Below are 23,528 nucleotides of genomic sequence, written 5' to 3'. Positions count from 1 at the left end.
TCATCATACAACTTTTTGTTTGAACTTGTCCTAAATAATAACTGATGTTTATCTACAATTAATGTATATATATATATATATATATATATATATATATATATATATATATATATATATATATATATATATATATATATATATATATATATATATACAAACATGGGCAAATTTTATAACTTAAAGACGTTTCCCCTGGGGCTGTGGGGGGGGGGGTCTTGTTATACCCAAAGGCATAGTTTTGGGCCTTTTAACTTCGCTGAACAAAATGGCTATCTCAAAATTTTGGTCGGGCGATTTTGGGAAAAAAGAGGCGGGGGAGGGGCCTTTTTGCCCTCCCATTTTCGATTACTTAAAAAGCGCATCAGAACTTTTAATTTCTGTTTGAATGAGCCCTCTCCCAATATCCTAGGATCATTCGGTCGATACGATTACACCTGAAAAAATAAATTATAAATAAACATTTTTCACCGTAATCTTTCTTCTGGCAAAAAATATAAATTCCACATTTTGCAGATAGGAGCTTGAAACCTAAACAGTGGGGTTCTTTGATACGCTGAATATGATGATGTGATCACTTGACTTTTAGGGGGTGTTTTCCCCCTTTTTTACGAGAATCAGGAACATTTTCTCAGGCTTGTAATATTTGACGGATAAGAGTAAATTCATTTAAATTTATACATTCTCGAAAATAGAGACCAGCACTAAAAATAGTAACTTTTAGTTGAAATAGTGACCACGAAGTAGCCCTGTATTAGTTACTCCACGTATATTGTCAAGTCAAATTAGGGCTTCGCCTCGGAATGACAGGGGAACTGGAAATTCATGTAAATTTAAAATTTTGGCGTTCTAGATGCTGCTTCATAAAATCTGATTCACGCGTCATAAGTCATTCAAGGTCAAAGGTCCCAAAAACCATCTTTTTTCAATTTTCTAGTGTTCCAATGATGTTAGTACCTATTCTAAAAATTATACAGCATAAAATGTGTGGCAAGTTTTGTCCCAAGGATTTTTAAGAGCACTCAGCCAATTTTTGAGATAAAGGGCAAAGAGCACTTGCCATACATACTATAAGGCAAGGCCAACTGTAAAACTATAAGGTAGGACATGGGCATCTAGGTCAATATTGCATTGGCTAATATGTCATAAATCAATGAATAGCATTATTAAATCGCTCTTATATAATTGAACAATTTTTATTATTTACTAATTAACATGTTATATTTGATAACATCTTAAATGTATCTAAATAACTCTTACTTGACTGTGGAATTAAGAACCCATTGAATGAAATACTTATTGTATTTTTTGGTTTATATTAATTTAGTGAAATTAGATTTTAAGCTGAAAATTAATTAGTATTTTGTAAGCTGTGAAACTGACAAAGTGTGTTTAAAATATAGCTCTTTTCTATTAAGTCTGTACCTGAGAAATAGTGCATTTAAGTGGTAAATCTATAAAGCTTGACAATAACTCAGGGGATGACAATGAAACCAAAATTTCATGTACCCCGAAGGAGATGATGGCGAAGAAGAAAGTTAATAATTTTGTTTTTCGGATTATTAAAAATTTGTACATTTTTACCTCAGTTAGTTTAAGTTTAAAGAATTAAAACAACCACTGAATAAAGATAAAATTTTAAATACATTTATTCTCTCATAAGGCAGGCATCGCAGATAATTTCATGCCAAATTTGTCTCTGCGGCTCTCATATGCTGTGCGCCCAGTGGCTTTCAATTAAGACCGCTCCCAAAGACTGAGAAGCTACACGGTGCAAGGGTGCCGCGAAAAGATAGCGTACCCTTACTCAAGCGGATACTGCTCCCTTAACTAGACAAAAGACTTGATCGCTCTGCATGGATCGCCCTATGTCTTTAATAGCACTTAAACCATTCAAGCTGTGGTCACTGGCTATTCAGAACTTCCAGTTGCCCATTAGCTAACTTGAGCTCTACTGCTCATGGTTGCTTGAGCTGTGAATGATTGTCGTTGGTCAAGCGGTCCGGTTAATAAGCCAATACCAAAAGGAGTCTATGTTTACTTGTATCTTCATAATCTAGGTAAGGTTCCAGGAGTAGCCTCCTCTACACCGATAACGGGTATACCAAACTCACCTCTTCCGCCCTCATATGTAATGCGCCCAAGGGCTTACTAGTGAGAGTCGTCTCAAGCAAACCATATCATGGCAAGCTACAAATTGCAAAATATAGTATGAAGTAATTCATCTAGAGCTGGCAGTAATATTCTTGTCCTTGGCTCAAGGAATTCATTCTACTAACCTTATTCCTGAGGTTCTAAATCATGCCCTGACTGCCCTACTATTTTTGAGCTTAGGCATGATTTGTATACTGATGAGCTGCAGCACTTGTCAGTCGAGGATAAGATAGCTGGATAGACGTTTCTTATGAAACGTCAGTCATATATCTTCATGCGTAGGAAGAAGGTCTTATTATATAGGGATCCATCTTTCTCAGGTATAGACTCCATAGAAAAACGTCGTATTATACGAGTTTACATCTCATGTCCTAATCTTAATACAAAAATAATATTGAAGATTTTACATATTTTGAAAAAAAATAGTTGATTTCTATTCTATTAAATTTTTTTAATATGACGATTTTTTTAGTTTTTCAATAAATTAATTTGACGTCAATATATTGAATGAGTATTTCATTTATTGAGTTTAAATGCGCAAAGCAGGTTTGGTAGTATTAAATGAAAGTGATAAATTTTTGTGTTAATGATATTGGATATAATTTATTAGCTAATATATCCTAATATCCTACAAATTATTCGTTATTAACGACATTTGCTAACTTTATACAAGGCATGACTCCCCAATTTTAACAGTTGGTGTTGCATCACAGCATCCTAAGCCCTGCCCACACTCCACCTTGTATCTCAAAAACCGCTGACGGTATGAAAAATGTTGGAACAAAATATGTCACAAATTGTGTTCTATAGTTTTTATAATAAATTTTGATATTATTGGAACGATGAAAAACTAGTCGCTTTTCATAGTCATGAAAAACTAATTTATGAGACCAGTATTGTTGAATAATATCCAACTCAGACGTGAAACTTTTGAGACAGCTTTTATAACGCCAAAATGAAGTTGTGTACGAGTTTTTAGGTTCTCATTCCTGAAGTGACTTCATTTTGTTTGCTTATTTGACTAGATAAAGTAAGGTTCAAAGCTGAACAAACTTAAATTGATTGGGTGTTACCTAAGATTTTGACTGCTCCAGTCAGATTGATTATATTTTTATTTGTGTGGCAACACTGGTCATAAAAACAATGTTTAGTCCTTTTATGATACTTCCTTTTCAATTCCTAACTTAGTCTAAAATTGTAAATTAGTCTAATTAAAATTAGTCTAAAGTTTGTGTGCATTGTCCTTGTGTCTGATCTTATGTCATGTTCTTGCCAGTTTATTTTTCTGATTTTTAAGATTCAGCTCAAAAGCTGAATCTTGAGAAAACTCATGAGAAGCTGAAAAATCATCCTGAGTATACAGCAGTTTATTGGCAATATCTATTCTGATGGGGGGAGGGCAAATTCGTTTTTTCACTTCCTCAGTGAGAATACAAAAACATTTTAAAAAGAAAAACACTCCCCAAACCGATATTTTTAAACATGTATATGAGGGGGGGGGGAATCTAATAGGTGCAAATACCCCCCAACCTTATTGACACTCCCGATTTAACAACCAAAAACAAGAGAGTACATCACCTCTTCTAATGAAAGAAGATTTGAGTTTGGCTAATGTGCGAATAATAGATTTTTTTTTAACAGGTCAGAATGATTTTCAATAACGGATATTTTCTGGAATTCAAAAGTCAGACGTGGAAAAGTTTCATTTTGATTGATTTTCAAACAAAGTATTCCTATTGAGTCAAATTTGTCTTAAATTATTTGAAGCATGTAAATTCTTAGCTTGGCTGTATGCCTGCGTCTAGGCACGCCAGCAGCATTATCCCAGTATCACTTTATCCCTGTGTCCCCAAGATTCGCACCCAAATACTTTAAAAGTCCTTTTTTGCGTATTTTCATTGAAATAAAAAAATCGAAGTTACAACAAAATTGCCTGCCCCCTAAATTCTGAAAAATATGTGTTAACCACAACATTTTCGTGAATCGATGCCCCTGCCTGTGCCCCAAAAGTTTAAAATGTGGCCAGAAATCGCAATTGTGCTCCTCCGATGAATCTGAAGTATTAATAAAATCGAAGTTTGATCAAAAGGTCAAGTTTCTCTATTCTATGACTACGTTATGATAACTACCATCTTCAATTTTAAATTTTAATGTCAGCTTTTCTTGCATAGGGCTGAAAGAATGTTTTTCGAGTTTTCTATAATAAATAACAATAAATAGAACACAATTTAGTTAAATTTTCACATTCATCCTATAGCATTTTTTAACTCCTCAATATCTTTAGAATTTTCCAGAAAAGCTTCAGGGAATGGGTTCCTCACAGTTAAGTCATCATCATCGTCATCTTCTTCAGAGGCGGCCTCTATGATTGCAGATTCAGCTAAATCCATGGATCGTTTGCCACTTCCTTCAAATTCATCTTCCATGGCCATTTCGTCACTGCTTTCTATCGTTGCCTTAGTTTCATCATCTGCTGCTATGCGGAGTTCAAGCTCCTCATCTCCAAACTAAAATAAAGTTGAAACAATTTGTAATTGCCGACTTTTGGAAATTTTACGCTAAGCACACAACAGTTCAATTATTGGCGAATAAATTTATAATTATCGTTAAGAAATAAAAATGCTGGAAGAATTTGAGCTATTTTTCAAGCCGAAAGAACAAAAAAACAAGACTAGTTTGAGAAAATACTGTAATATACGGTGTTCCGTGCTGTGGTTGAATTCTTTATGCATAAATACTAATTAATAATAAACGAATGATAATTAGTTTATTAATTAAAAGAAAACTTTAGTAAGCAGTAATAGATAATAAGTTGTAATTTATAAACTTAGAAAATTTATAATCATTTATTTCATAGTGTGTATAATATTTTGAATGAGTACACACCTGAAAAATTAAACGTTCATAAGGTTCTTTGAAGGCATAAAATGAGTTAATTCCTTTAGAAGCAAACATTCAGCTACTATACTGGCTAGGCACCAAGCTATGATTGTCTGAATGCACAATGATGGTTTCAATTCAACTTTTTAGTCCGGTCTTGCGTTCCTAATAACAAAGGTCAGGGTTGGAATGGTACATTTTATTTTTATTTGTATCAATTATATTCATGTTTGTGTCTGCTAATTATTGATTTGTCATTAGTCCAATCGGAAAATTCGGAAGTCCGTTTTTATTTTTTAAAATAAAACTTGAGTCCTGGTATGTTTATATGACGACAAGTGATGTGGCTTCTACAGCTTTTTAAGCTAGAAGTGTCTTTGAATTTCACTTAATCATTAGAATTTTATAGCCTACTAGCTCACCCGTCGTGCGTTACTGCAATCTGAAAAGAAAATAAATAAAGAATTTAAAGAATTTCGTCACTGCTTTCTATCGTTGCCTTAGTTTTATCATCTGCTGCTATGCGGAGTTCATGCTCCTCATCTCCAAACTAAAATAAAGTTGAAACAATTTGTAATTGCAGACTTTTGGAAATTTTACGCTAAGCACACAACAGTTAAATTATTGGCGAATAAATTAATGGCGAATTAATTAAAAGAAAACTTTAGTAAGCAGTAATAGATAATAAGTTGTAATTTATAAACTTAGAAAATTTATAATCATTTATTTCATAGTGTGTATAATATTTTGAATGAGTACACACCTGAAAAATTAAACGTTCATAAGGTTCTTTGAAGGCATAAAATGAGTTAATTCCTTTAGAAACAAATATTCCGCTACTATACTGGCTAGGGACCAAGCTATGATTGTCTGAATGCGCAATGATGGTTTCAATTCAACTTTTTAGTCCGGTCTTACGTTCCTAATAACAAAGGTCAGGGTTGGAATGGTACATTTTATTTTTATTTGTTTCAATTATATTCATGTTTGTGTCTGCTAATTATTGATTTGTCATTAGTTCAATCGGAAAATTCGGAAGTCCGTTTTTATTTTTTAAAATAAAACTTGAGTCCTGGTATGTTTATATGACGACAAGTGATGTGGCTTCTACAGCTTTTTAAGCTAGAAGTGTCTTTGAATTTCACTTAATCATTAGAATTTTATAGCCTACTAGCTCACCCGTCGTGCGTTACTGCAATCTGAAAAGAAAATAAATAAAGAATTTAAAGAATTTCGTCACTGCTTTCTATCGTTGCCTTAGTTTTATCATCTGCTGCTATGCGGAGTTCAAGCTCCTCATCTCCAAACTAAAATAAAGTTGAAACAATTTGTAATTGCAGACTTTTGGAAATTTTACGCTAAGCACACAACAGTTCAATTATTGGCGAATAAATTAATGGCGAATTAATTAAAAGAAAACTTTAGTAAGCAGTAATAGATAATAAGTTGTAATTTATAAACTTAGAAAATTTATAATCATTTATTTCATAGTGTGTATAATATTTTGAATGAGTACACACCTGAAAAATTAAACGTTCATAAGGTTCTTTGAAGGCATAAAATGAGTTAATTCCTTTAGAAACAAATATTCCGCTACTATACTGGCTAGGGACCAAGCTATGATTGTCTGAATGCGCAATGATCGTTTCAATTCAACTTTTTAGTCCGGTCTTACGTTCCTAATAACAAAGGTCAGGGTTGGAATGGTACATTTTATTTTTATTTGTTTCAATTATATTCATGTTTGTGTCTGCTAATTATTGATTTGTCATTAGTCCAATCGGAAAATTCGGAAGTCCGTTTTTATTTTTTAAAATAAAACTTGAGTCCTGGTATGTTTATATGACGACAAGTGATGTGGCTTCTACAGCTTTTTAAGCTAGAAGTGTCTTTGAATTTCACTTAATCATTAGAATTTTATAGCCTACTAGCTCACCCGTCGTGCCTTGCTGCAATCTGAAAAGAAAATAAGTACAAGGAAAATTACCGCCGGAAAATTCTTCCCCACGGAGCCCCCCCCCCTCACCTGCGTATTAATAACTGTTTTGTTTTTAATTTTAAAAATAAGTGAAAATTCCCTACCCGCAGAAAACCCCTCTGGAGGAAATTCTTCCTATAAAATCCCCCTAAATATTTATAACGATAGTATTTTGGAATTTAAAAGTATCTGAAAATTAGGTTAGGACTAGTAATTTTTACTTTATTACCTCAATGTCATCTATTCCATGTGTTCTTGTTCACGGTCTCTAATCTCAGTCAGTACGAAAAGTATCCGAAAAATTCAGAGGGCCTTGGAGGAAGGCATAAACCTTTAAGACCTAAAACCTTCCCAAGAGTGTACTCAGCAACTTCTTAAAGTTACTTGGGGATCGTATGAACAGTGTAGTAATATATACAGGACAAACAGGGAGGCATACATTTGTTTTTGTTTATACAGATGACATTGCACAATTTTATTTTAGAAGATAATACAATTAATTGAAGATATATAATGAACCTCGCCAAATTTTGTGAAGCTATATTGCAGAAAAGCACAACTGAAAAGAAAATTTTTCCCATTTTCTAACTTGACCCCCCTCTGAAACAATTCATTCAAATACAAATTTTGTAACCTGATTGACTTGTAACCATTCAGCTGCTTGGTATTTCCTTCTTCGTTAGATCATAATTGTTAACCAATAAATACTTACCGTTACACAAGAATATGGTCATTCCACTTTCCAAATTCTTCACAAACCATAAAACCTCTGAATTTTTCAACACGTAATTATTATATTAATGGGCTTTTCTTATTAAAAAATTCAAATAAAAATGCTTTGCTTTGTTCTGCTTAAAGTTTGCACGAAAAAGCGTTTTCTCACTTTATTTGAGAAAGTCATTTTAGTTTAATGCTTCACGACATGGTCGTCCAAAGTGAAATTAAGTATGAAAAACTGAACAGGATATTAATATCAAAGTCAATAAGCTGAATACTCTGCTTCAGGAGCGATTTCAGACTTGTTTTCCCGTAAAAGTCATTACTGTGAGTAACACTGATAAAACGTGGATAACCAATGATCTAAAGAATTTAATAAGAACCCGTTGTCGCCTTCATATCGCTGGTGATACCTTAGCTTCAGCCAAGTTGGGTAATCATATTGTTAAACTGAACAAGCGCGCCAAGAGGCAGTATGTGAGGGATAAAATTACTCCCTTACTCACAATAGACCCCCACAAATGGCATTCCTCAGTAAAAAGACTTACCGGTAAGACAACACTCAGAGATCTAAGGCTGCTCAAAGAGGACGGTACGTTAACCTCAGCTAATGAAGTCAATTCTTTTTTTCCTGACATTTGTACCACATTTCCATCAATCACTAAATCAGAAATTGATACTATCATTGCTGGTGCAGGGATTGAGGACGTGTGTGAAGTCTCTGAATTCACTGTTTATAAGGAACTCCTAAGACTGAAAGCGAACTGTGCGTCCTACCCAGGTGAGCTTCCAGTAAAGCTGTTACGGGAATTCGCCATTTTTCTTGCTAAGCCACTCTCTTCTACAATCAACTAATGTTTCCGTCAGCAAGTATTCCCTAGTGCTTGGAAAAGAGCATATGTCCGCGTTCTTCCAAAAGTAAGGCGTCTAAAATCTTGTGATCAACTCCGGCCTATATCAAAAATATATAAATAAACAGAAACGTTTATTTACCGCAAACTTATGTCACAGGTCTCTGGACATCTAGACCCGTATCAGTATGGATGCTTAAGAGGCAGCAGCACAGCTGTTTATTTAGTACGGTTGTACCATCTCATTGTCGAGTGGCTCGACCGAGGAAGTGCTATAGTTGACCTTCTCCTCGTAGACTACCGAAAGGCTTTTGATCTTATTCGCCATTCCGTTGCTATCACAAATCTACGCACCATGGGTGCGCAAAAACATATTCTCCTTTTAGTGATCAATTTTTCACAAGCCCGCTATCAGTGCCTTTACAGGCTTTTCCCAGGAGAAACCGACTCCGAATGAGTCGAGCCTACATGCGGAGCCCCACAAGGTACTAAGCTCGCTAGTCTACTGTTTTTGGCAGTGATAAATTTCATCCTTTCCGGATATGAAGAAATATTTAAGTATGTAGACGACTTGTCAGTCCTACTGAAGTACATTGTTGAGAAGTCTGAGGCTGTCCCCCAATTCTGTAACGAAATAATCAACAACTTTAAAGATGAATGTACTGCGAACAGCCTCCAAATCAACGAAGGAAAGACTAAAATCCTTCGCTTTAATCCCCTGAAGAGAGACTTTGTGTACCCTCCTCCTCCTTATCCTAGTGAATCTTCGGCAGTACTGCTTGGTGTCAAGTTTAGCATCGACTGCTCTTTCAGCCTTCATGTCAATACAATTATGAAAAAGGCAAATAGTGCGATGCGGACACTTATACTAATGCGTTGATTTGGTTTCTCAGTGACACAACTAAGGATAGCCTATCTCGCTTACATTCGACCAATTCTAGAGTATGCATGTCCCGTATGGGGCCCACAAGCACTATTTACCTAAGTGACCAGCTTGAGTCAATACAAAAAAGAGCAGTCAAAGTAATATTGTGCGATGCTTTTACCGAATATAAGTTAGCATTATCCACTTTACAAATTCCCTCTCTTCAAGAGCTTCGTCTCAGTTTGATCCTTGAATTTGGCCAATATCTTCTCAGAAGTGATAAATACAGATCGATACTACCACCAATTTTAGTGAAACATCGAAGGACTAGGTTGAAGGAAATTGACAGATTAGCAGCACCTCCTTCACGCACAAATCGTTTTTCCAACTCATTCATCCCTTTCTTTGTATCAAAGTATAACAATTGTTGATTTTATCCTATTTGTCTTCTGATTTTTTTGTCGTTTGATTTAATCCTTTTTTTTGTAAGCACAAGCGCCATTTATTTTTATGACAACGAGAGATTGTGCAAATAAAACCGATTCTATTCTATTCTATTATTTTTTAAGTTAGGTATTTACTATCCTTTTCAGTGCGCCTCCTAACTTTTGACTGCAATAGTTATGAGCACATATAGAATGAGGAAAGAGGGCATATTCTAACAAAATTTGTTGTAAAATTTCCTCGTTAACCCAAGAGCCTCGCTGTATTTTCGAAGGAGGCTCCAGAATGGAATTGCAGAATAAATAGTAGAAACTTGTGGAATTTGGACTTAGTTCCGTTTTCTGTTTTCATGGCTTGGTTAGGTTAACTGAATCTTGGCATTCGATCAAAAGAAATGCATTTGTCACTTCGCATAATAGCCTTTTCGAGGTTAGCCAAAATTTGCCTTGATTAAACACCCTATTTTTTTAGGGAAAAGAGGGAGAAAATCTCGAATATAAGCTTTTGCAATATTTTCTGAACTGAAAGGTGATTTCCTATTAATGTAAGTCCGGGAAGACCGAAAATGAAATCAGAATTGAAAAAATTCCATTATTTGGTATCCAATTTTCACCCTAGGCGAGGTCAGAAGGAAAAAAGATACCAATTGTGACGTAATTATAATATGATATATAATTGAAAAAATTTATAATTGAAAGGCTGTTTGCTATTAATAGAAGTCTGGGGAGATCAAGAGTGACATCAGAATTGAGAAATTCCATCACTAAATACCCCCTATTCACCTAAGCCAGGTCAAAGATCAAAAATCAGAATCCTAATTTGTGCAGTATTGGTGTATTGAAAGGTCGTTTCCTATCAAATCAAGTCTGAGACGACCAAAAATGACAACTAAATTGAAAAAATTCCATCACATAATATTCCGTTTCCACGCTAAGTGAGATCAGAGAATGATGAAAAACTGGAATCTTAATTTGTTCAGTATTTGCACACAAATAAACGCCAAAACATTCAGAAAAATTTGCTTAATAACATATAAATTTCGGACTGGAAACTGGTATTCAAGATCTCCTTTCAATTTTTACCAGAATTGTAAGGAAATATAATTTAAGTAAGTTTAAAGTTTTGAGAGTTCACCGTAGTGCTTTAAAAATCAACTAATGGAATCCTTGTCTTTAAGACAGTCAGCCAAAGCTGATTCTTAGAAAATATTTCGAAGGTATCGAATGGCCTTAAACTTGTACTTCAAAATCATTTTGTGAGTCTCAGTGTCAAAGACAAATAACTTGTTAGCGAATTCTCCCTAAAAACTAGCCATCATCGAAAGCTAATCATAATCTATGGTTTGACTATGAAGTTTGGTTAATGAATTCTTCGTTTTTTCTCGGCAAGCTTATCAATGAAAGCAGGAAGCACCAAAGGGAACTCCCAAGGCTGCCACAAAGCTTCAATGATAATTTCATTGAGGTGGCTTGGAGCATTTTCCTGGCAGGAATGCTAGACTATTTTTAGGGACTGCAATTTTCTTAACCTTAAAAAGAAAACTGTGCTCTCTTTATTGGGCAAGATAAAATTCAGTTCGTTAGAACTGAATATCTCTTTCTCCGGTTCAATGCGGGGGAAGTCAAATGACTTTTCTAGGATTTCCTGGAAATTGAGAATCGGTTTTTAGATTACTGTCGTTTATTCGGATGTATTATCCAAGCCATATAAGTCATTTCAATATCGCCCAATCAATTGTATGTAGTATGGCCACACAAATAAAAAAATTAATGCAATAATAATACTAATAATAATTTATTTATCGCCTACTTAAGTAAAACTAAATAGAAGGTACAGTTAATAAATTAAAATAATTAATTTATTATTAATTAATTAAATAAATATAAAATCAATTCATAAATGATCGAATAATAATAATTAAATTAGAATAATTAATAAAACTTTAAATAATAAATTGAAAAATAGTTATAAAAAATAACTTATTAGTTAATTAATAAACTGAAAATAACGAGCCCGGGGGAGAGGGATAATTCAATTTTTTGCAAAAAAGAGAGAAGAAACAAAAACACACAACAACAACGAGGGTAATTCTCAATCAGTAAAAAAGAAAAATTAAAGAAAGTCGATATCTTGGCCAAAACCTCTGTTAAGCTGTCTTCAATGCTTAAAAACAATAATAATAGTAAAAAAAAAGAATCCATAGCCTTCCGAACACCGCAAAAAATATAAAATAAAACGAATAGCCACTTTATTAGACGAAGGAAAGAGGGGATCGAATCACAAGCATAAAATCCTAAAAGAATACTAAGTCTGTAAAAGGCTAAAAAAATACGATTCACTCCTTTAACCATCATCCAAACTACATGTTATTACTTATTCAGCACCAGCATAACCATGGACACAACAACCAACACAAAGTGAACCACCAAAAGGTATGTCTGGTACCATAGAATGTATACTGCTTTATTCCGGAAGAAACAAACCAATCGACCATTTATTGTAATGAAAAAAAAACAACCGTGTATTGAATTTGTCTTTGTTAGGTTATCATAAACAGGGTTTTTAAAATATTAAAAATACTATTGACAATGATGATTATTTTGACTCTGCTTTAGCCCTTCATGCTTCCAAAAACCCTTATCATTTAGTTTATTTTTGTTTTTTAAGGGAAAAACAGTGTCAACAATAAATTCATTACCTTCTTTCTATTTTCCTCAGCTTTCAACTTTTCAATTCAACTGGGCCCACTTTCCAAGGCAGCAAAAAGTCACTTATCTAGAGCCTTGCTAGTATTTGCTTTAGATGAGCCCATTGCAAACAATGTTAGCCTATCTAAATTCTATCTCAAATCATTGGGCTGGATTACCCACATTAGACAACATAGACAAATTTTTCAATATATTTACTATTATTATTACTAGTAAACCCTTATGTTGCAAACCCAATAGGCTAGAAGTGGGTGTAATAATACTGCTATATTACCACCCAAGAGAGAAAAACTACAAAATTTTCAAATTGCCGAAAAATATTCGTAATGCTTTACAAGTGATGCATTCTGTCCTCAAAACTTTGTCTACACCTTCTTTTTCCCTTTAAGTATACTGGCTCAGTTGCCCAGGGTGAACTTAATGTTCAAGAGGCATTTACCTTCTATTTTGCAGAAGCGGGGAAAATAACTGCTTCTTCAGTAAACTCTTGTCTTTTAAGCTTGACTTCAAATCGTATCTTGGTCCAACTTGCTTGAAATCGATGTCCCTGCGGTCAGTTTCTTAGTTTGAGAAGATTAGACTTGTCAATGCATTAAAAGCAACACCGTTAAAAGCAATGCGTTAATGCACTACCCACCACGGTAGTGAAATTTCTTTCTTCGATTATCCCTCCCATGACAAGATTCGCAAATCTACCTTTCGAGAAGGGGATTTTTCCCAGTTCACTTAAGAGACCTCGAGTGATTATTTTATATAAAGATGGACCTCGAAGTGATACAGTTACTTATCGGCCGATATCTTTATGGCCTGTATTTGACAAGATTTTTGAAAAGACTGTGCTTTCCCGTCTACCTTCCTATTTAGAAGCGTAATGAAAGTGAAGCGTAACACAAAAACTCGAAACTACCAGGAATCATCCCAAAAAGAGGGTAATTGCCCCCCCCGCCCCTCCACCTTCGCATCACCGACAGTGGGACCTTTCTCCTGCTCAGGCTTAAGTTTCAGGCGCCTAGTTGCATATGTTAGGAGTGGTAATGGGTTCAGTCCCATGCTGGATGTTCGTTGTTCGAGTCGGTAGTTGACATAATGGCTGATGAAACAGAAAGAGAGGGGTCATTGGGGATGCTATTATATATGCAACCCAGTAATTCGACACGAATAATCAAGCTTCAATTGGTCAAATTCCTCCTGATTTATATAGGGTATTCGTTTTGATTTTTGGTAACCACAACGTTTAATGGGTTATGTTACTGATATTGCGGATACTTCTGTAATTTATTTTGCTATATTTCATAGTTTGGTGCTGGTTATTCAAATTCTCTTGGAACATAAATTTAAATCCCTTTACTTTTATTGATAACGAATGTGTGTTTGGCTAGCCGTTAAGGAAACAGGTTTACAGACTATCAACAGTTTTACTATCAATATTTTTAAACATGTATATGAGGGGGGGGGGGAATCTAATAGGTGCAAATGCCCCCTACCCTTATTGACGCTCCCGATTTAACAACCAAAAACAAGAGAGTACTTTTAACCAAACACCTCTTCTAATGAGAGAAGATTTAAGTTTGGCTAATGTGCGAATAATAGATTTTTTTTAACAGGTCAGAATGATTTTCAATAACGGATATTTTCTGGAATTCAAAAGTCAGACTTGGAAAAGTTTCATTTTGATGGATTTTCAAACAAAGTATTCCTATTGAGTCAAATTTGTCTTAAATTATTTGAAGCATGTAAATTCTTAGCTTGGCTGTATGCCTGCGTCTAGGCACGCCAGCAGCATTATCCCAGTATCACTTTATCCCTGTATCCCCAAGATTCGCACCCAAATACTTTAAAAGTCCTTTTTTGCGTATTTTCATTGAAATAAAAAAATCGAAGTTACAACAAAATTGCCTGCCCCCTAAATTCTGAAAAATATGTGTTAACCACAACATTTTCGTGAATCGATGCCCCTGCCTGTGCCCCAAAAGTTTAAAATTTGGCCAGAAATTGCAATTGTGCTCCTCCGATGAATCTGAAGTATTCATCAAATCGAAGTTTGATCAAAAGGTCAAGTTTCTCTATTCTACGACTACGTTATGATAACTGCCATTTTCAATTTTAAATTTTAATGTCAGCTTTGTCAGCTTTTCTTGCGCAGGGCTGAAAGAATGTTTTTCGAGTTTTCTATAATAAATAACAATAAATAGAACACAATTTAGTTAAATTTTCACATTCATCCTTTAACATTTTTTAGCTCCTCATTATCTTTAGAATTTTCCAGAAAAGCTTCAGGGAATGGGTTCCTCACAGTTAAGTCATTATCATCGTCATCTTCTTCAGAAGCGGCCTCTATGATTGCAGATTCAGCTAAATCCATGGATCGTTTGCCAATTCCTTCAAATTCATCTTCCATGGCCATTTCGTCACTGCTTTCTATCGTTGCCTTAGTTTCATCATCTGCTGCTATGTGGAGTTCAAGCTCCTCATCTCCAAACTAAAATAAAGTTGAAACAATTTGTAATTGCAGACTTTTGGAAATTTTACACTAAGCGCACAACAGTTCAATTATCGGCGAATAAATTTATAATTATCGTTAAGAAATAAAAATGCTGGAAGAATTTGAGCTATTTTTCAAGCCAAAAGAACAAAAAAGCAAGACTAGTTTGAGAAAATACTGGAATATACGGTGTTCCGTGCTGCGGTTGAATTCTTCATAAATAAATACTAATTAATAATAAACGAATCATAATTAGTTTATTAATTAAAACAAAACATTGGTAAGTAGTAATAGATAATAAGTTGTAATTTATAAACTTAAAAAATTTATAATCATTTATTTCATAGTGTGTAAAATATTTTGAATGAGTACACACCTGAAAAATTAAACGTTCATAAGGTTCTTTGAAGGCATAAAATGAATTAATTCCTTTAGAAGCGAACATTCAGCTATCATACTGGCTAGGGACCAAGCTATGATTGTGTGAATGCGCAATGATGGTTTCAATTCAACTCTTTAGTCCGGTCTTGCGTTCCTAATAACAAAGGTCAGGGTTGGAATGGTACATTTTATTTTTATTTGTTTCAATTCTATTCATGTTTGTGTCTGCTAATTATTGATTTGTCATTGCTCCAATCGAAAAATTTGGAAGTCCGTTTTTATTTTTTTATTCTACAGTCTTGAGTCCTGGTATGTTTATATGACAAGTGATGTGGCTTCTACAGCTTTTTAAGCTAGAAGCGTCTTTGAATTTTACTTAATCATTAGAATTTTATAGCCTAATAGCTCACCCGTCGTGTGTTGCTGCAATCTAAAAGGAAAATAATTGCAAGGAAAATTACCACCGGAAAATTCTTCCCCACGGAGCCCCCCCCCTCACCTGCATATTAATAACGGTTGTGTTTTTAATTTTAAAAATAAGTGAAAATTCCCTACCCGCATAAAACCCCTCTGGAGGAAATTCTTCCTATAAAATCCCCCTAAATATTTATAACAATATTGTTTTGGAATTTAAAAGTATCTGAAAATTAGGTTAGGACTAGTAATTTTTGCTTTACCACCTCAATGTCATCTATTCCATGTGTTTTTGTTCAAGGTCTTTAATCTCAGTCAGTACAAAAAGTATTCAAAAAATTCAGAGGGCCTTGGCGGAAGGCAAAAACCTTTAAGACCTAAAACCTTCCCGAGAGTGTACTCAGCAACTTCTTAAAGTTACTTGGGGATCGTATGAACAGTGAAGTAATATATACAGGACAAACAGGGAGACATACATTTGTTTTTGTTTATACAGATGACATTGCATAATTTTATTTTAGGAGATCATACAATTAATTGGAGATATATAATGAACCTCGCCAAATTTTGTGAAGCTATATTGCAGAAAAGCACATCTGAAAAGAAAATTTTTCCCATTTCCTAACTTGACCCCCCTCTGAAATAATTCATTCAAAAACAAATTTTGTATCCTGATTGACTTGTAACCATTCAGCTCCTTGGCATTTCCTTCTTCGTTAGATCATAATTGTTAACCAATAAATAGTTACCGTTACACAAGAATATGGTCATTCCACTTTCCAAATTCTTCACAAGCAATAAAACCTCTGAATTTTTCAACATGAAGTAAAACTTGATTGAGAAAAATTAAAATAGCTATAGTGCCATTATAGGTTTAAAAAAATCACTCAAAAATATATAAAGTCAGGGGGTATAAAAAGGAGTTTAGAACCTAGATGATAGTAGGCGGGAGTGGAGGGAGAGCTCTAGGGGTATAAAACCTGTTAGAACTTAAGGAATGTCTTTTGCTTTGTTGAATCCATTGAATTAGGATCGATTTTTCCCACTGTTCGAATTAAGAATTACTCTCCTGACCTAAGGAATTAAGGAGTTGACAATGGGAGTCAAGACACGCTATAATTATGGTAGAGCAGGTCACTCTGCTAGAAAAGCCAATCTACAGTAGTAGGATCTACAAAGGAAGGTAGAGTTAATTAAGCGAATCTCAATTGATTTTTTTGTTGCATTTTCAGAAAATAGGATGCACAATCCTATGACTCAGTCCGTTTGATTTTTAAAGATGTCAGTTCTGTTTTCTTTTGAGTGGGGAACAGACCCCCATATTATTTATAGGGGATGGAGGGGGAGGCGTAGAGATAATGTAGAAATTTTCATTTCTTAGGATGAATATCCCCTCCCCCTTTATGCTCAATGTATGGGGCTTAAGATAGGGTGGTGAGGGATCAGAGACCGCGATATTTTTTTCAAGTTGGAGTCAAAACAGCATAGGCACCATTTGGACCAAATCTTGGGATGGGCATAAACTCCATCTTGCCCTCCCCCCCCCCCGACTCACCTCGTGTCGTGTAATCATCTAGGAAAGGGGCATTTGACAGAACTCGAGAATTGTATTATGTATCTTACCTACTTTCAAAGTTTACAATAATTAATAGCAAATAGCGTAATTACCCCCAGGTTCGTCAAGTAATTACGCTATTTGGTTAATAGGCGTGCAGTAATTTCAAATCAATTGGACAGAATGGATTATGTTGGACATAAGGGATTATTATGGCCGGCAAAGGGCCCTTTGTGGTGGAAGATTGGGCCCCCTGGAAGATATGGGGTGGGCATTTGCCCACCCCTGACCCCCCCCCGAAATGGCGCCTCTGCAAAACAGTCTACAAATTATTATTCACTCCAGCAATGAGCCAGTATGATATTATTAGCAAGAGGGATTAAAATTCCTGAAAAGTTCCCAACTGGTGATATTTTTTTTCTTTTTTTTTTTTGTTGAAAGTCACTTCTTAACAAAATATTGGGCCCCCCCACGCCAATCCATTCCCAAAACACATCTAGTCAAAATCTTGATATAGCCATTTTGTTCAGCGTAGCTAAAAGTCCTGGAAATTGTGTCTTTGACAATCCCCATGCCTTCTCAAGACCAGAACATAATTTGCACTTTACTGAAAACAAAATACATTTAAAATGTTTTTTCTTTGTTTTTACTTGTTTTAAATGTTTTTACTAGATATATGAAGGGGGAAGTTGACTCCCTTTAACTCCAATTACAGCGCGAGTGTCTGGTGCCATTTTTAAGAGTAACAAGAGATGAGAGGGCAAACAACCCTTCTCTCAAACCTATTCATTTTCCAAAAACATCCATTCAAAATTTTGAGATAGCCATTTTGTTCCGCAAAGTAAAACGGTCCAGCAACTATGTACTTAGGGATATTAGGCATGTCAACCGCCCACAATTATGTTGCTTCAGAATAAATCAAAAGGCATTGTGTTTATGATTGCCAGTAAGACACCTCACCAATATATCGAGAACGACTGGGGGTATTAGCCTAAGTTGAAACTTTTGGGGATACTACTATCACGACTTCTTCTCTTACAATTTAAATAAATAAAAAGTTCATCCAGGTTGTCAAAGAACAAGGATATAATCTTTTGGGAATGATATTAAGTTTTATTTTTCAGGTCAAATTAAGAAAAATGAAAAATGAGAGTGGGACGGGGCCTAGGTGTCCTCCAATTTTTTGGGTTACTTAAAAAGGGCACTAGAACTTTTAATTTCCGTTAGAAAGAGCCCTCTTGCCACATTTTCGATACGATCACCCCTATTAAAAAAACAAACAAATAAACACGCATCCGTGATCTGTCTTGTGGCAAAAAAAGCGTAAAATTACCAAAAATCACTATAAATGAGTAAATGAAACTGAAAAGAAACAGAAATTGCAATAAATATCCCATTCAAACTGGAAACGAGCAAAAATTAACACGACTAGGGCTGAGAAACCCCATGTCTTCTCAAACCAGAACCCATTTTGCGCTTTACAGAAAACAAAATACGTTTGAAATGTTTTCACCTTTCTTACTTTCATAAATAAAAATTATCAAAACCTTAAGGAAAAAATGTCAGAATATATCAATTAAATTGACAATTCACGGTCATTTTTTTCAGTAAAGCGCAAGTTGTGCTCTGGTCTTTAGAAGGCATGGGGGTTATCAGCCCTACTCATGTTAATTACTGCTCGTTTTGAGTTTGAATCGGCTGTTTATGGTAATTTCTGTTGGTTTTGAGTTTCATTTATTTATTGATAGTGATTTGTGGTAGTCTCACGCTTGGAAGATTATGTGACTTAATTTTTGCTCATTCTTGTCTTAATGGAGCTCTTTACTTTTCTTTGAAAAACTTGTCTTGGGGGAATAATTTTTTAAATTAATATACCAAAATATGATGAAAATATAAAACTTTAGAAACAAAATTATGGAAACTACGATAAAGAATTATAGAAAGCAGGTTGCGCAGAAGGCATTATATCAAATACCTAACCTAGCCACCTCTATATGTTAATTATTTGATTAAAATAAACCTACATCGCAGTCTTTCTTTTTCAATCCAATTAAGCAAATTATAACCAATTACTGAGAAGCAAACCGGTTTTCTCACATTTTAGAGCGAAAAATTATTGCGTATGTAGTTCCGAATGATTAACAAGTACTAAAAGTCTTCTTGGTATACCCGACTTTAAAACAGTATATTTGTCGATAATACAGGGCTTAATCGACAATCAAGAAACATTTCGATAAATACAGTTTTTGAAACGAAAATTCGTAACACTTTCATCAGCCGCAAAAAATCTCTTCGAAAAAGGTCGCAAGAATCCAAATGGCTCCCCAATCCAAGCCACATTTCATGTATCTCATGAGTGGACTAACTACAGCCAAGTTCAGAATTTATATTCCAACGGTCATGAAATCGCATCGCATACTGCATCGTAAGTTCCTCGCTTAGCGAAACGCTCTCACTAATGCATGCTATTCACAAAGGGGTCGGTCCTGACTCGAAAGCGTTCTTTCTAATTCTGAAGATGTCTCCGTCCTTCGAAAAGCCAATACAGTTTATTTAATAATTGATTAGATAAAATGGTTATCAAAGCGAATTTTTCATAGTGACCCCTCCCCCCTGAAATGTTTTGTACCATTATCGATATGTGAGACATATCAGGTCAAACTTACTGCATCGTAAGTTTCTTGCTTGCTGAAACAGTAACTAATACTTTCTTATTTCAATGGGTTTGTTCATGACTTGGTAAAATCTAATTTAATGTATACTTATATAGAGATGAGAGACAATCATATGCCCCAAATCCTGTTGTGACAGGATTTTACACACTTTAGGAATAGATGGGATTACATTATATAGAGGTACTAAAATTTATAAAACAGTATAATCCATATATAGACTATATAAACTGTATAATCCATATAGAGGTAATATATATATATATATATATATATATATATATATATATATATATATATATATATATACTAGCTGTTGGGGTGGCGCTTCGCGCCACCCCAACACCTAGTTGGTGGGGGCGCTTCGCGCCCCCCCCAAGCCCCCCCGCGCGCGTAAGTCGTTACGCGCCATAATAGTTACGCGCCATTGTAGTTGTGTCCCTATGTCCCACCTGTGAATATAGATAGATATATATATATGGTTTTAACTACGTAAAACTTGCGAATATACAACATTCTTTGCTGTCCCATTGTCTTTGCATATAAATAGATTGTCAGGTTTACCGACTCTTGAACATGCAACATATAATGGTCCATGGGAAAACAATCTGTATTCAGATCTATACCTCATGATTCTAATGATTGCCCTTGAGCTTTGTTGATGGTGATTGCTAATCGACCATTCCCTGTCCCGGTGTCCCGGTCGTCATTTACATCCCCCTGTTTCCCCCGGTGTCCCCGTTGTAGTTGTGTCCCTGTGTCCCGGTCGTCATTTATATTCCCTGTGTCCCGGGTCCCGGTCGTCATTTGTATCCCGGTGTCCCGGTCTGTATATACATTCGTTTTTTAGTTTTGTTTTTCTCCTTTATTTTTTTCCTTTTTTTTTCTTTTTTAGCTTATTTAGATTTTTAGATTTTTTAGTTTTTTTATTAGTTTTTAGTTTTTTTTTCTTTTTAGTTTTTTTGTCCCGGTCGTCATTTATATCCCCCTGTTTCCCCCGGTGTCCCCGTTGTAGTTGTGTCCCTGTGTCCCGGTCGTCATTTATATTCCCTGTGTCCCGGTCGTCATTTGTATCCCGGTGTACCGGAGTTGTGTCCCTGTGTCCCGGTCGTCATTTATATTCCCTGTGTCCCGGGTCCCGGTCGTCATTTGTATCCCGGTGTCCCGGTCTGTATATACATTCGTTTTTTAGTTTTGTTTTTCTCCTTTATTTTTTTCCTTTTTTTTTCTTTTTTAGCTTATTTAGATTTTTAGATTTTTTAGTTTTTTTATTAGTTTTTAGTTTTTTTTTCTTTTTAGTTTTTTTGTCCCGGTCGTCATTTATATCCCCCTGTTTCCCCCGGGTCGTCATTTATACTCCCTGTGTCCCGGTGCTTTGTTGATTGCTAATCGAACATTCCTTTTGTCCTGGTCGCTTTCTCTTTGAGTGTCGTCATTTATTTTTTTCTTTTTTAGTTCTTTTAGTTTTTACCTTTTTTAGTTTTTTTTAGTTTTTAGTTTTTTTAGTTTTTTACCTTTTTTTAGTTTTTTTAGTTTTTTTTAGTTTTTTAGCTTTTTTATTTTTTTTATTAGTTTTTAGTTTTTTTGTAGTTTTTGCCTTTTTTTTTAGTTTTTTTAGTTTTTTAGCTTTTTTATTAGTTTTTAGTTTTTTTTGTAGTTTTTGCCTTTTTTTAGTTTTTTTAGTTTTTTAGCTTTTTTATTTTTTTTATTAGTTTTTAGTTTTTTTTGTAGTTTTTGCCTTTTTTTTCTCTTTGAGTGTCGTCATTTATTAGTTTTTTCCTTTTTTTTTTTAGTTTTTTATTGGTTTTTACCTTTATTTTAGCTTATTTTTCAGTTTTTTCCTTTTTTTTAGTTTTTTTTATTTTTTATTTTTTTTAGTTTTTTACCTTTTTTTAGTTTTTTTAGTTTTTTAGCTTTTTTACTTTTTTTATTAGTTTTTAGTTTTTTTTGTAGTTTTTGCCTTTTTTTAGTTTTTTCAGTTTTTTTTTTAGTTTTTTATTGGTTTTTACCTTTATAGTTTTTTTAGTTTTTTAGCTTTTTTATTTTTTTTATTAGTTTTTAGTTTTTTTTGTAGTTTTTGCCTTTTTTTAGTTTTTTCAGTTTTGACGTCACCTGATCCAGTTTTTTCAGGTGACGTCACCTGACACATCCATCCACACATCCATCCACAGACAACTTATTTTTATATATATAGATATATATATATATATATATATATATATATATATATATATATATGTATATATATATATATATGTAAAAACCTCTATACCATAGACTATACCATATATACTCTATACCATGTATACTTAGTATATACTCAGTATATATATACTCAGTATGTAGACTCTATACCATATATAGAGGTAAAAACCTCTATTGAAAGCCACGACATAAATGTATATATTTTAAAATATTCTGAGAGAACCAGAATCCCCACCTCTGACTACGTTACTAACAAGCGAGTAAAAAATGGTTTTGACTCATTCTTTTAACAATAAATGGTGCAAGTAACTAGGGAAACGCTTGCACACGGAGAATATTTAAGTTTTCTAACCAAGTTCTGGCCATTTTAATTTTCAACTTCTGTGGCACAGATATGCCATTAAAATAACGAAAATTATGGTTTACTAATGAATCTTGGCCTTGCTGTTGACAGGCATTTTAATTTTACGCTTAAAACTACAGAAGCATGGAACTCAAATGGCAAGAAAATGTGTTAGAAAGGCTTTTATCAAGATTAATTTGTTCCCAACTATTGCTTACTAATATTGTATATTCACCCTGATTTATTGGACAGATAAATCTTTTGTTACGTCCATTAACATTTTTGTGCCTGAAAAGAGAATAGTATGGAGAATTTAAAACAGCGGAAACTGGCACTAGTTTTGACGAAAAAAAACAAACAAAAAAAAAACAAAAAAAAACACCAAAGCGCTCTAGCACTTGCCATCTCTTGGTATTTTCTTTCAAGCTTGGTATATTTTTTTTCAGAAACTGAGATCAGACACTTGTTACAATATTTATTTTGCCATTTACACTAATTCCACTAATTTTACTCTAATAATTATACTGAAAAAAGGAAAAGAAACGCCAAATTCTAGATTCTTCTGATGCTTGTCTTGTCAACCTTAGTGCCAGTTTCCACTCTTAAAAGTTACGCGTACTCTCTGCTTAAAAGCTCAAAATTGTTCAAATTTTGGATAGGACCCATTATTGGTGCTGTAGTCGTTTGTAATTTGACTTCCATAACCAATCGTGACTGTAATATGGCTAGGCTACTAATTAAAATTAAATATCTTAAGATCTGTAGAACATACCTTTACTGTATCTACTTAATTAGGTTAATGGACTTTTCTTCCTAGATACTTCAAATAAAAATGCTTTGCTTTGTTCTGCTTAAATTTTGCACGAAAAAGCTCAAAATTCT

At 34.2% G+C, this 23,528-nt stretch overlaps 1 protein-coding gene across 1 annotated transcript in view; it reads right to left on the bottom strand.

Annotated features, from left to right (window-relative positions):
* Positions 1 to 4,368: 4,368 nt before the first annotated feature.
* Positions 4,369 to 23,528, bottom strand: part of LOC136036530 (uncharacterized) — a 30,263-nt gene continuing 11,103 nt past the window's right edge. Inside the window, exons 3-4 of the mRNA XM_065718834.1 lie at positions 14,888 to 15,073; positions 4,369 to 4,658 (exon numbers count right to left, since the gene is read on the bottom strand). Coding sequence (XP_065574906.1) covers positions 4,398 to 4,658; positions 14,888 to 15,073 — 447 coding nt within the window. The 3' untranslated portion in view covers positions 4,369 to 4,397. The remainder of the gene's footprint in view (positions 4,659 to 14,887; positions 15,074 to 23,528) is intronic.

Source organism: Artemia franciscana, chromosome 15 (genome assembly GCF_032884065.1).
Source record: "Artemia franciscana chromosome 15, ASM3288406v1, whole genome shotgun sequence".
In the NCBI taxonomy this organism is placed as follows: Eukaryota; Metazoa; Arthropoda; class Branchiopoda; order Anostraca; family Artemiidae; genus Artemia; species Artemia franciscana.
This window is presented reverse-complemented; position numbering and strand designations above follow the sequence as displayed.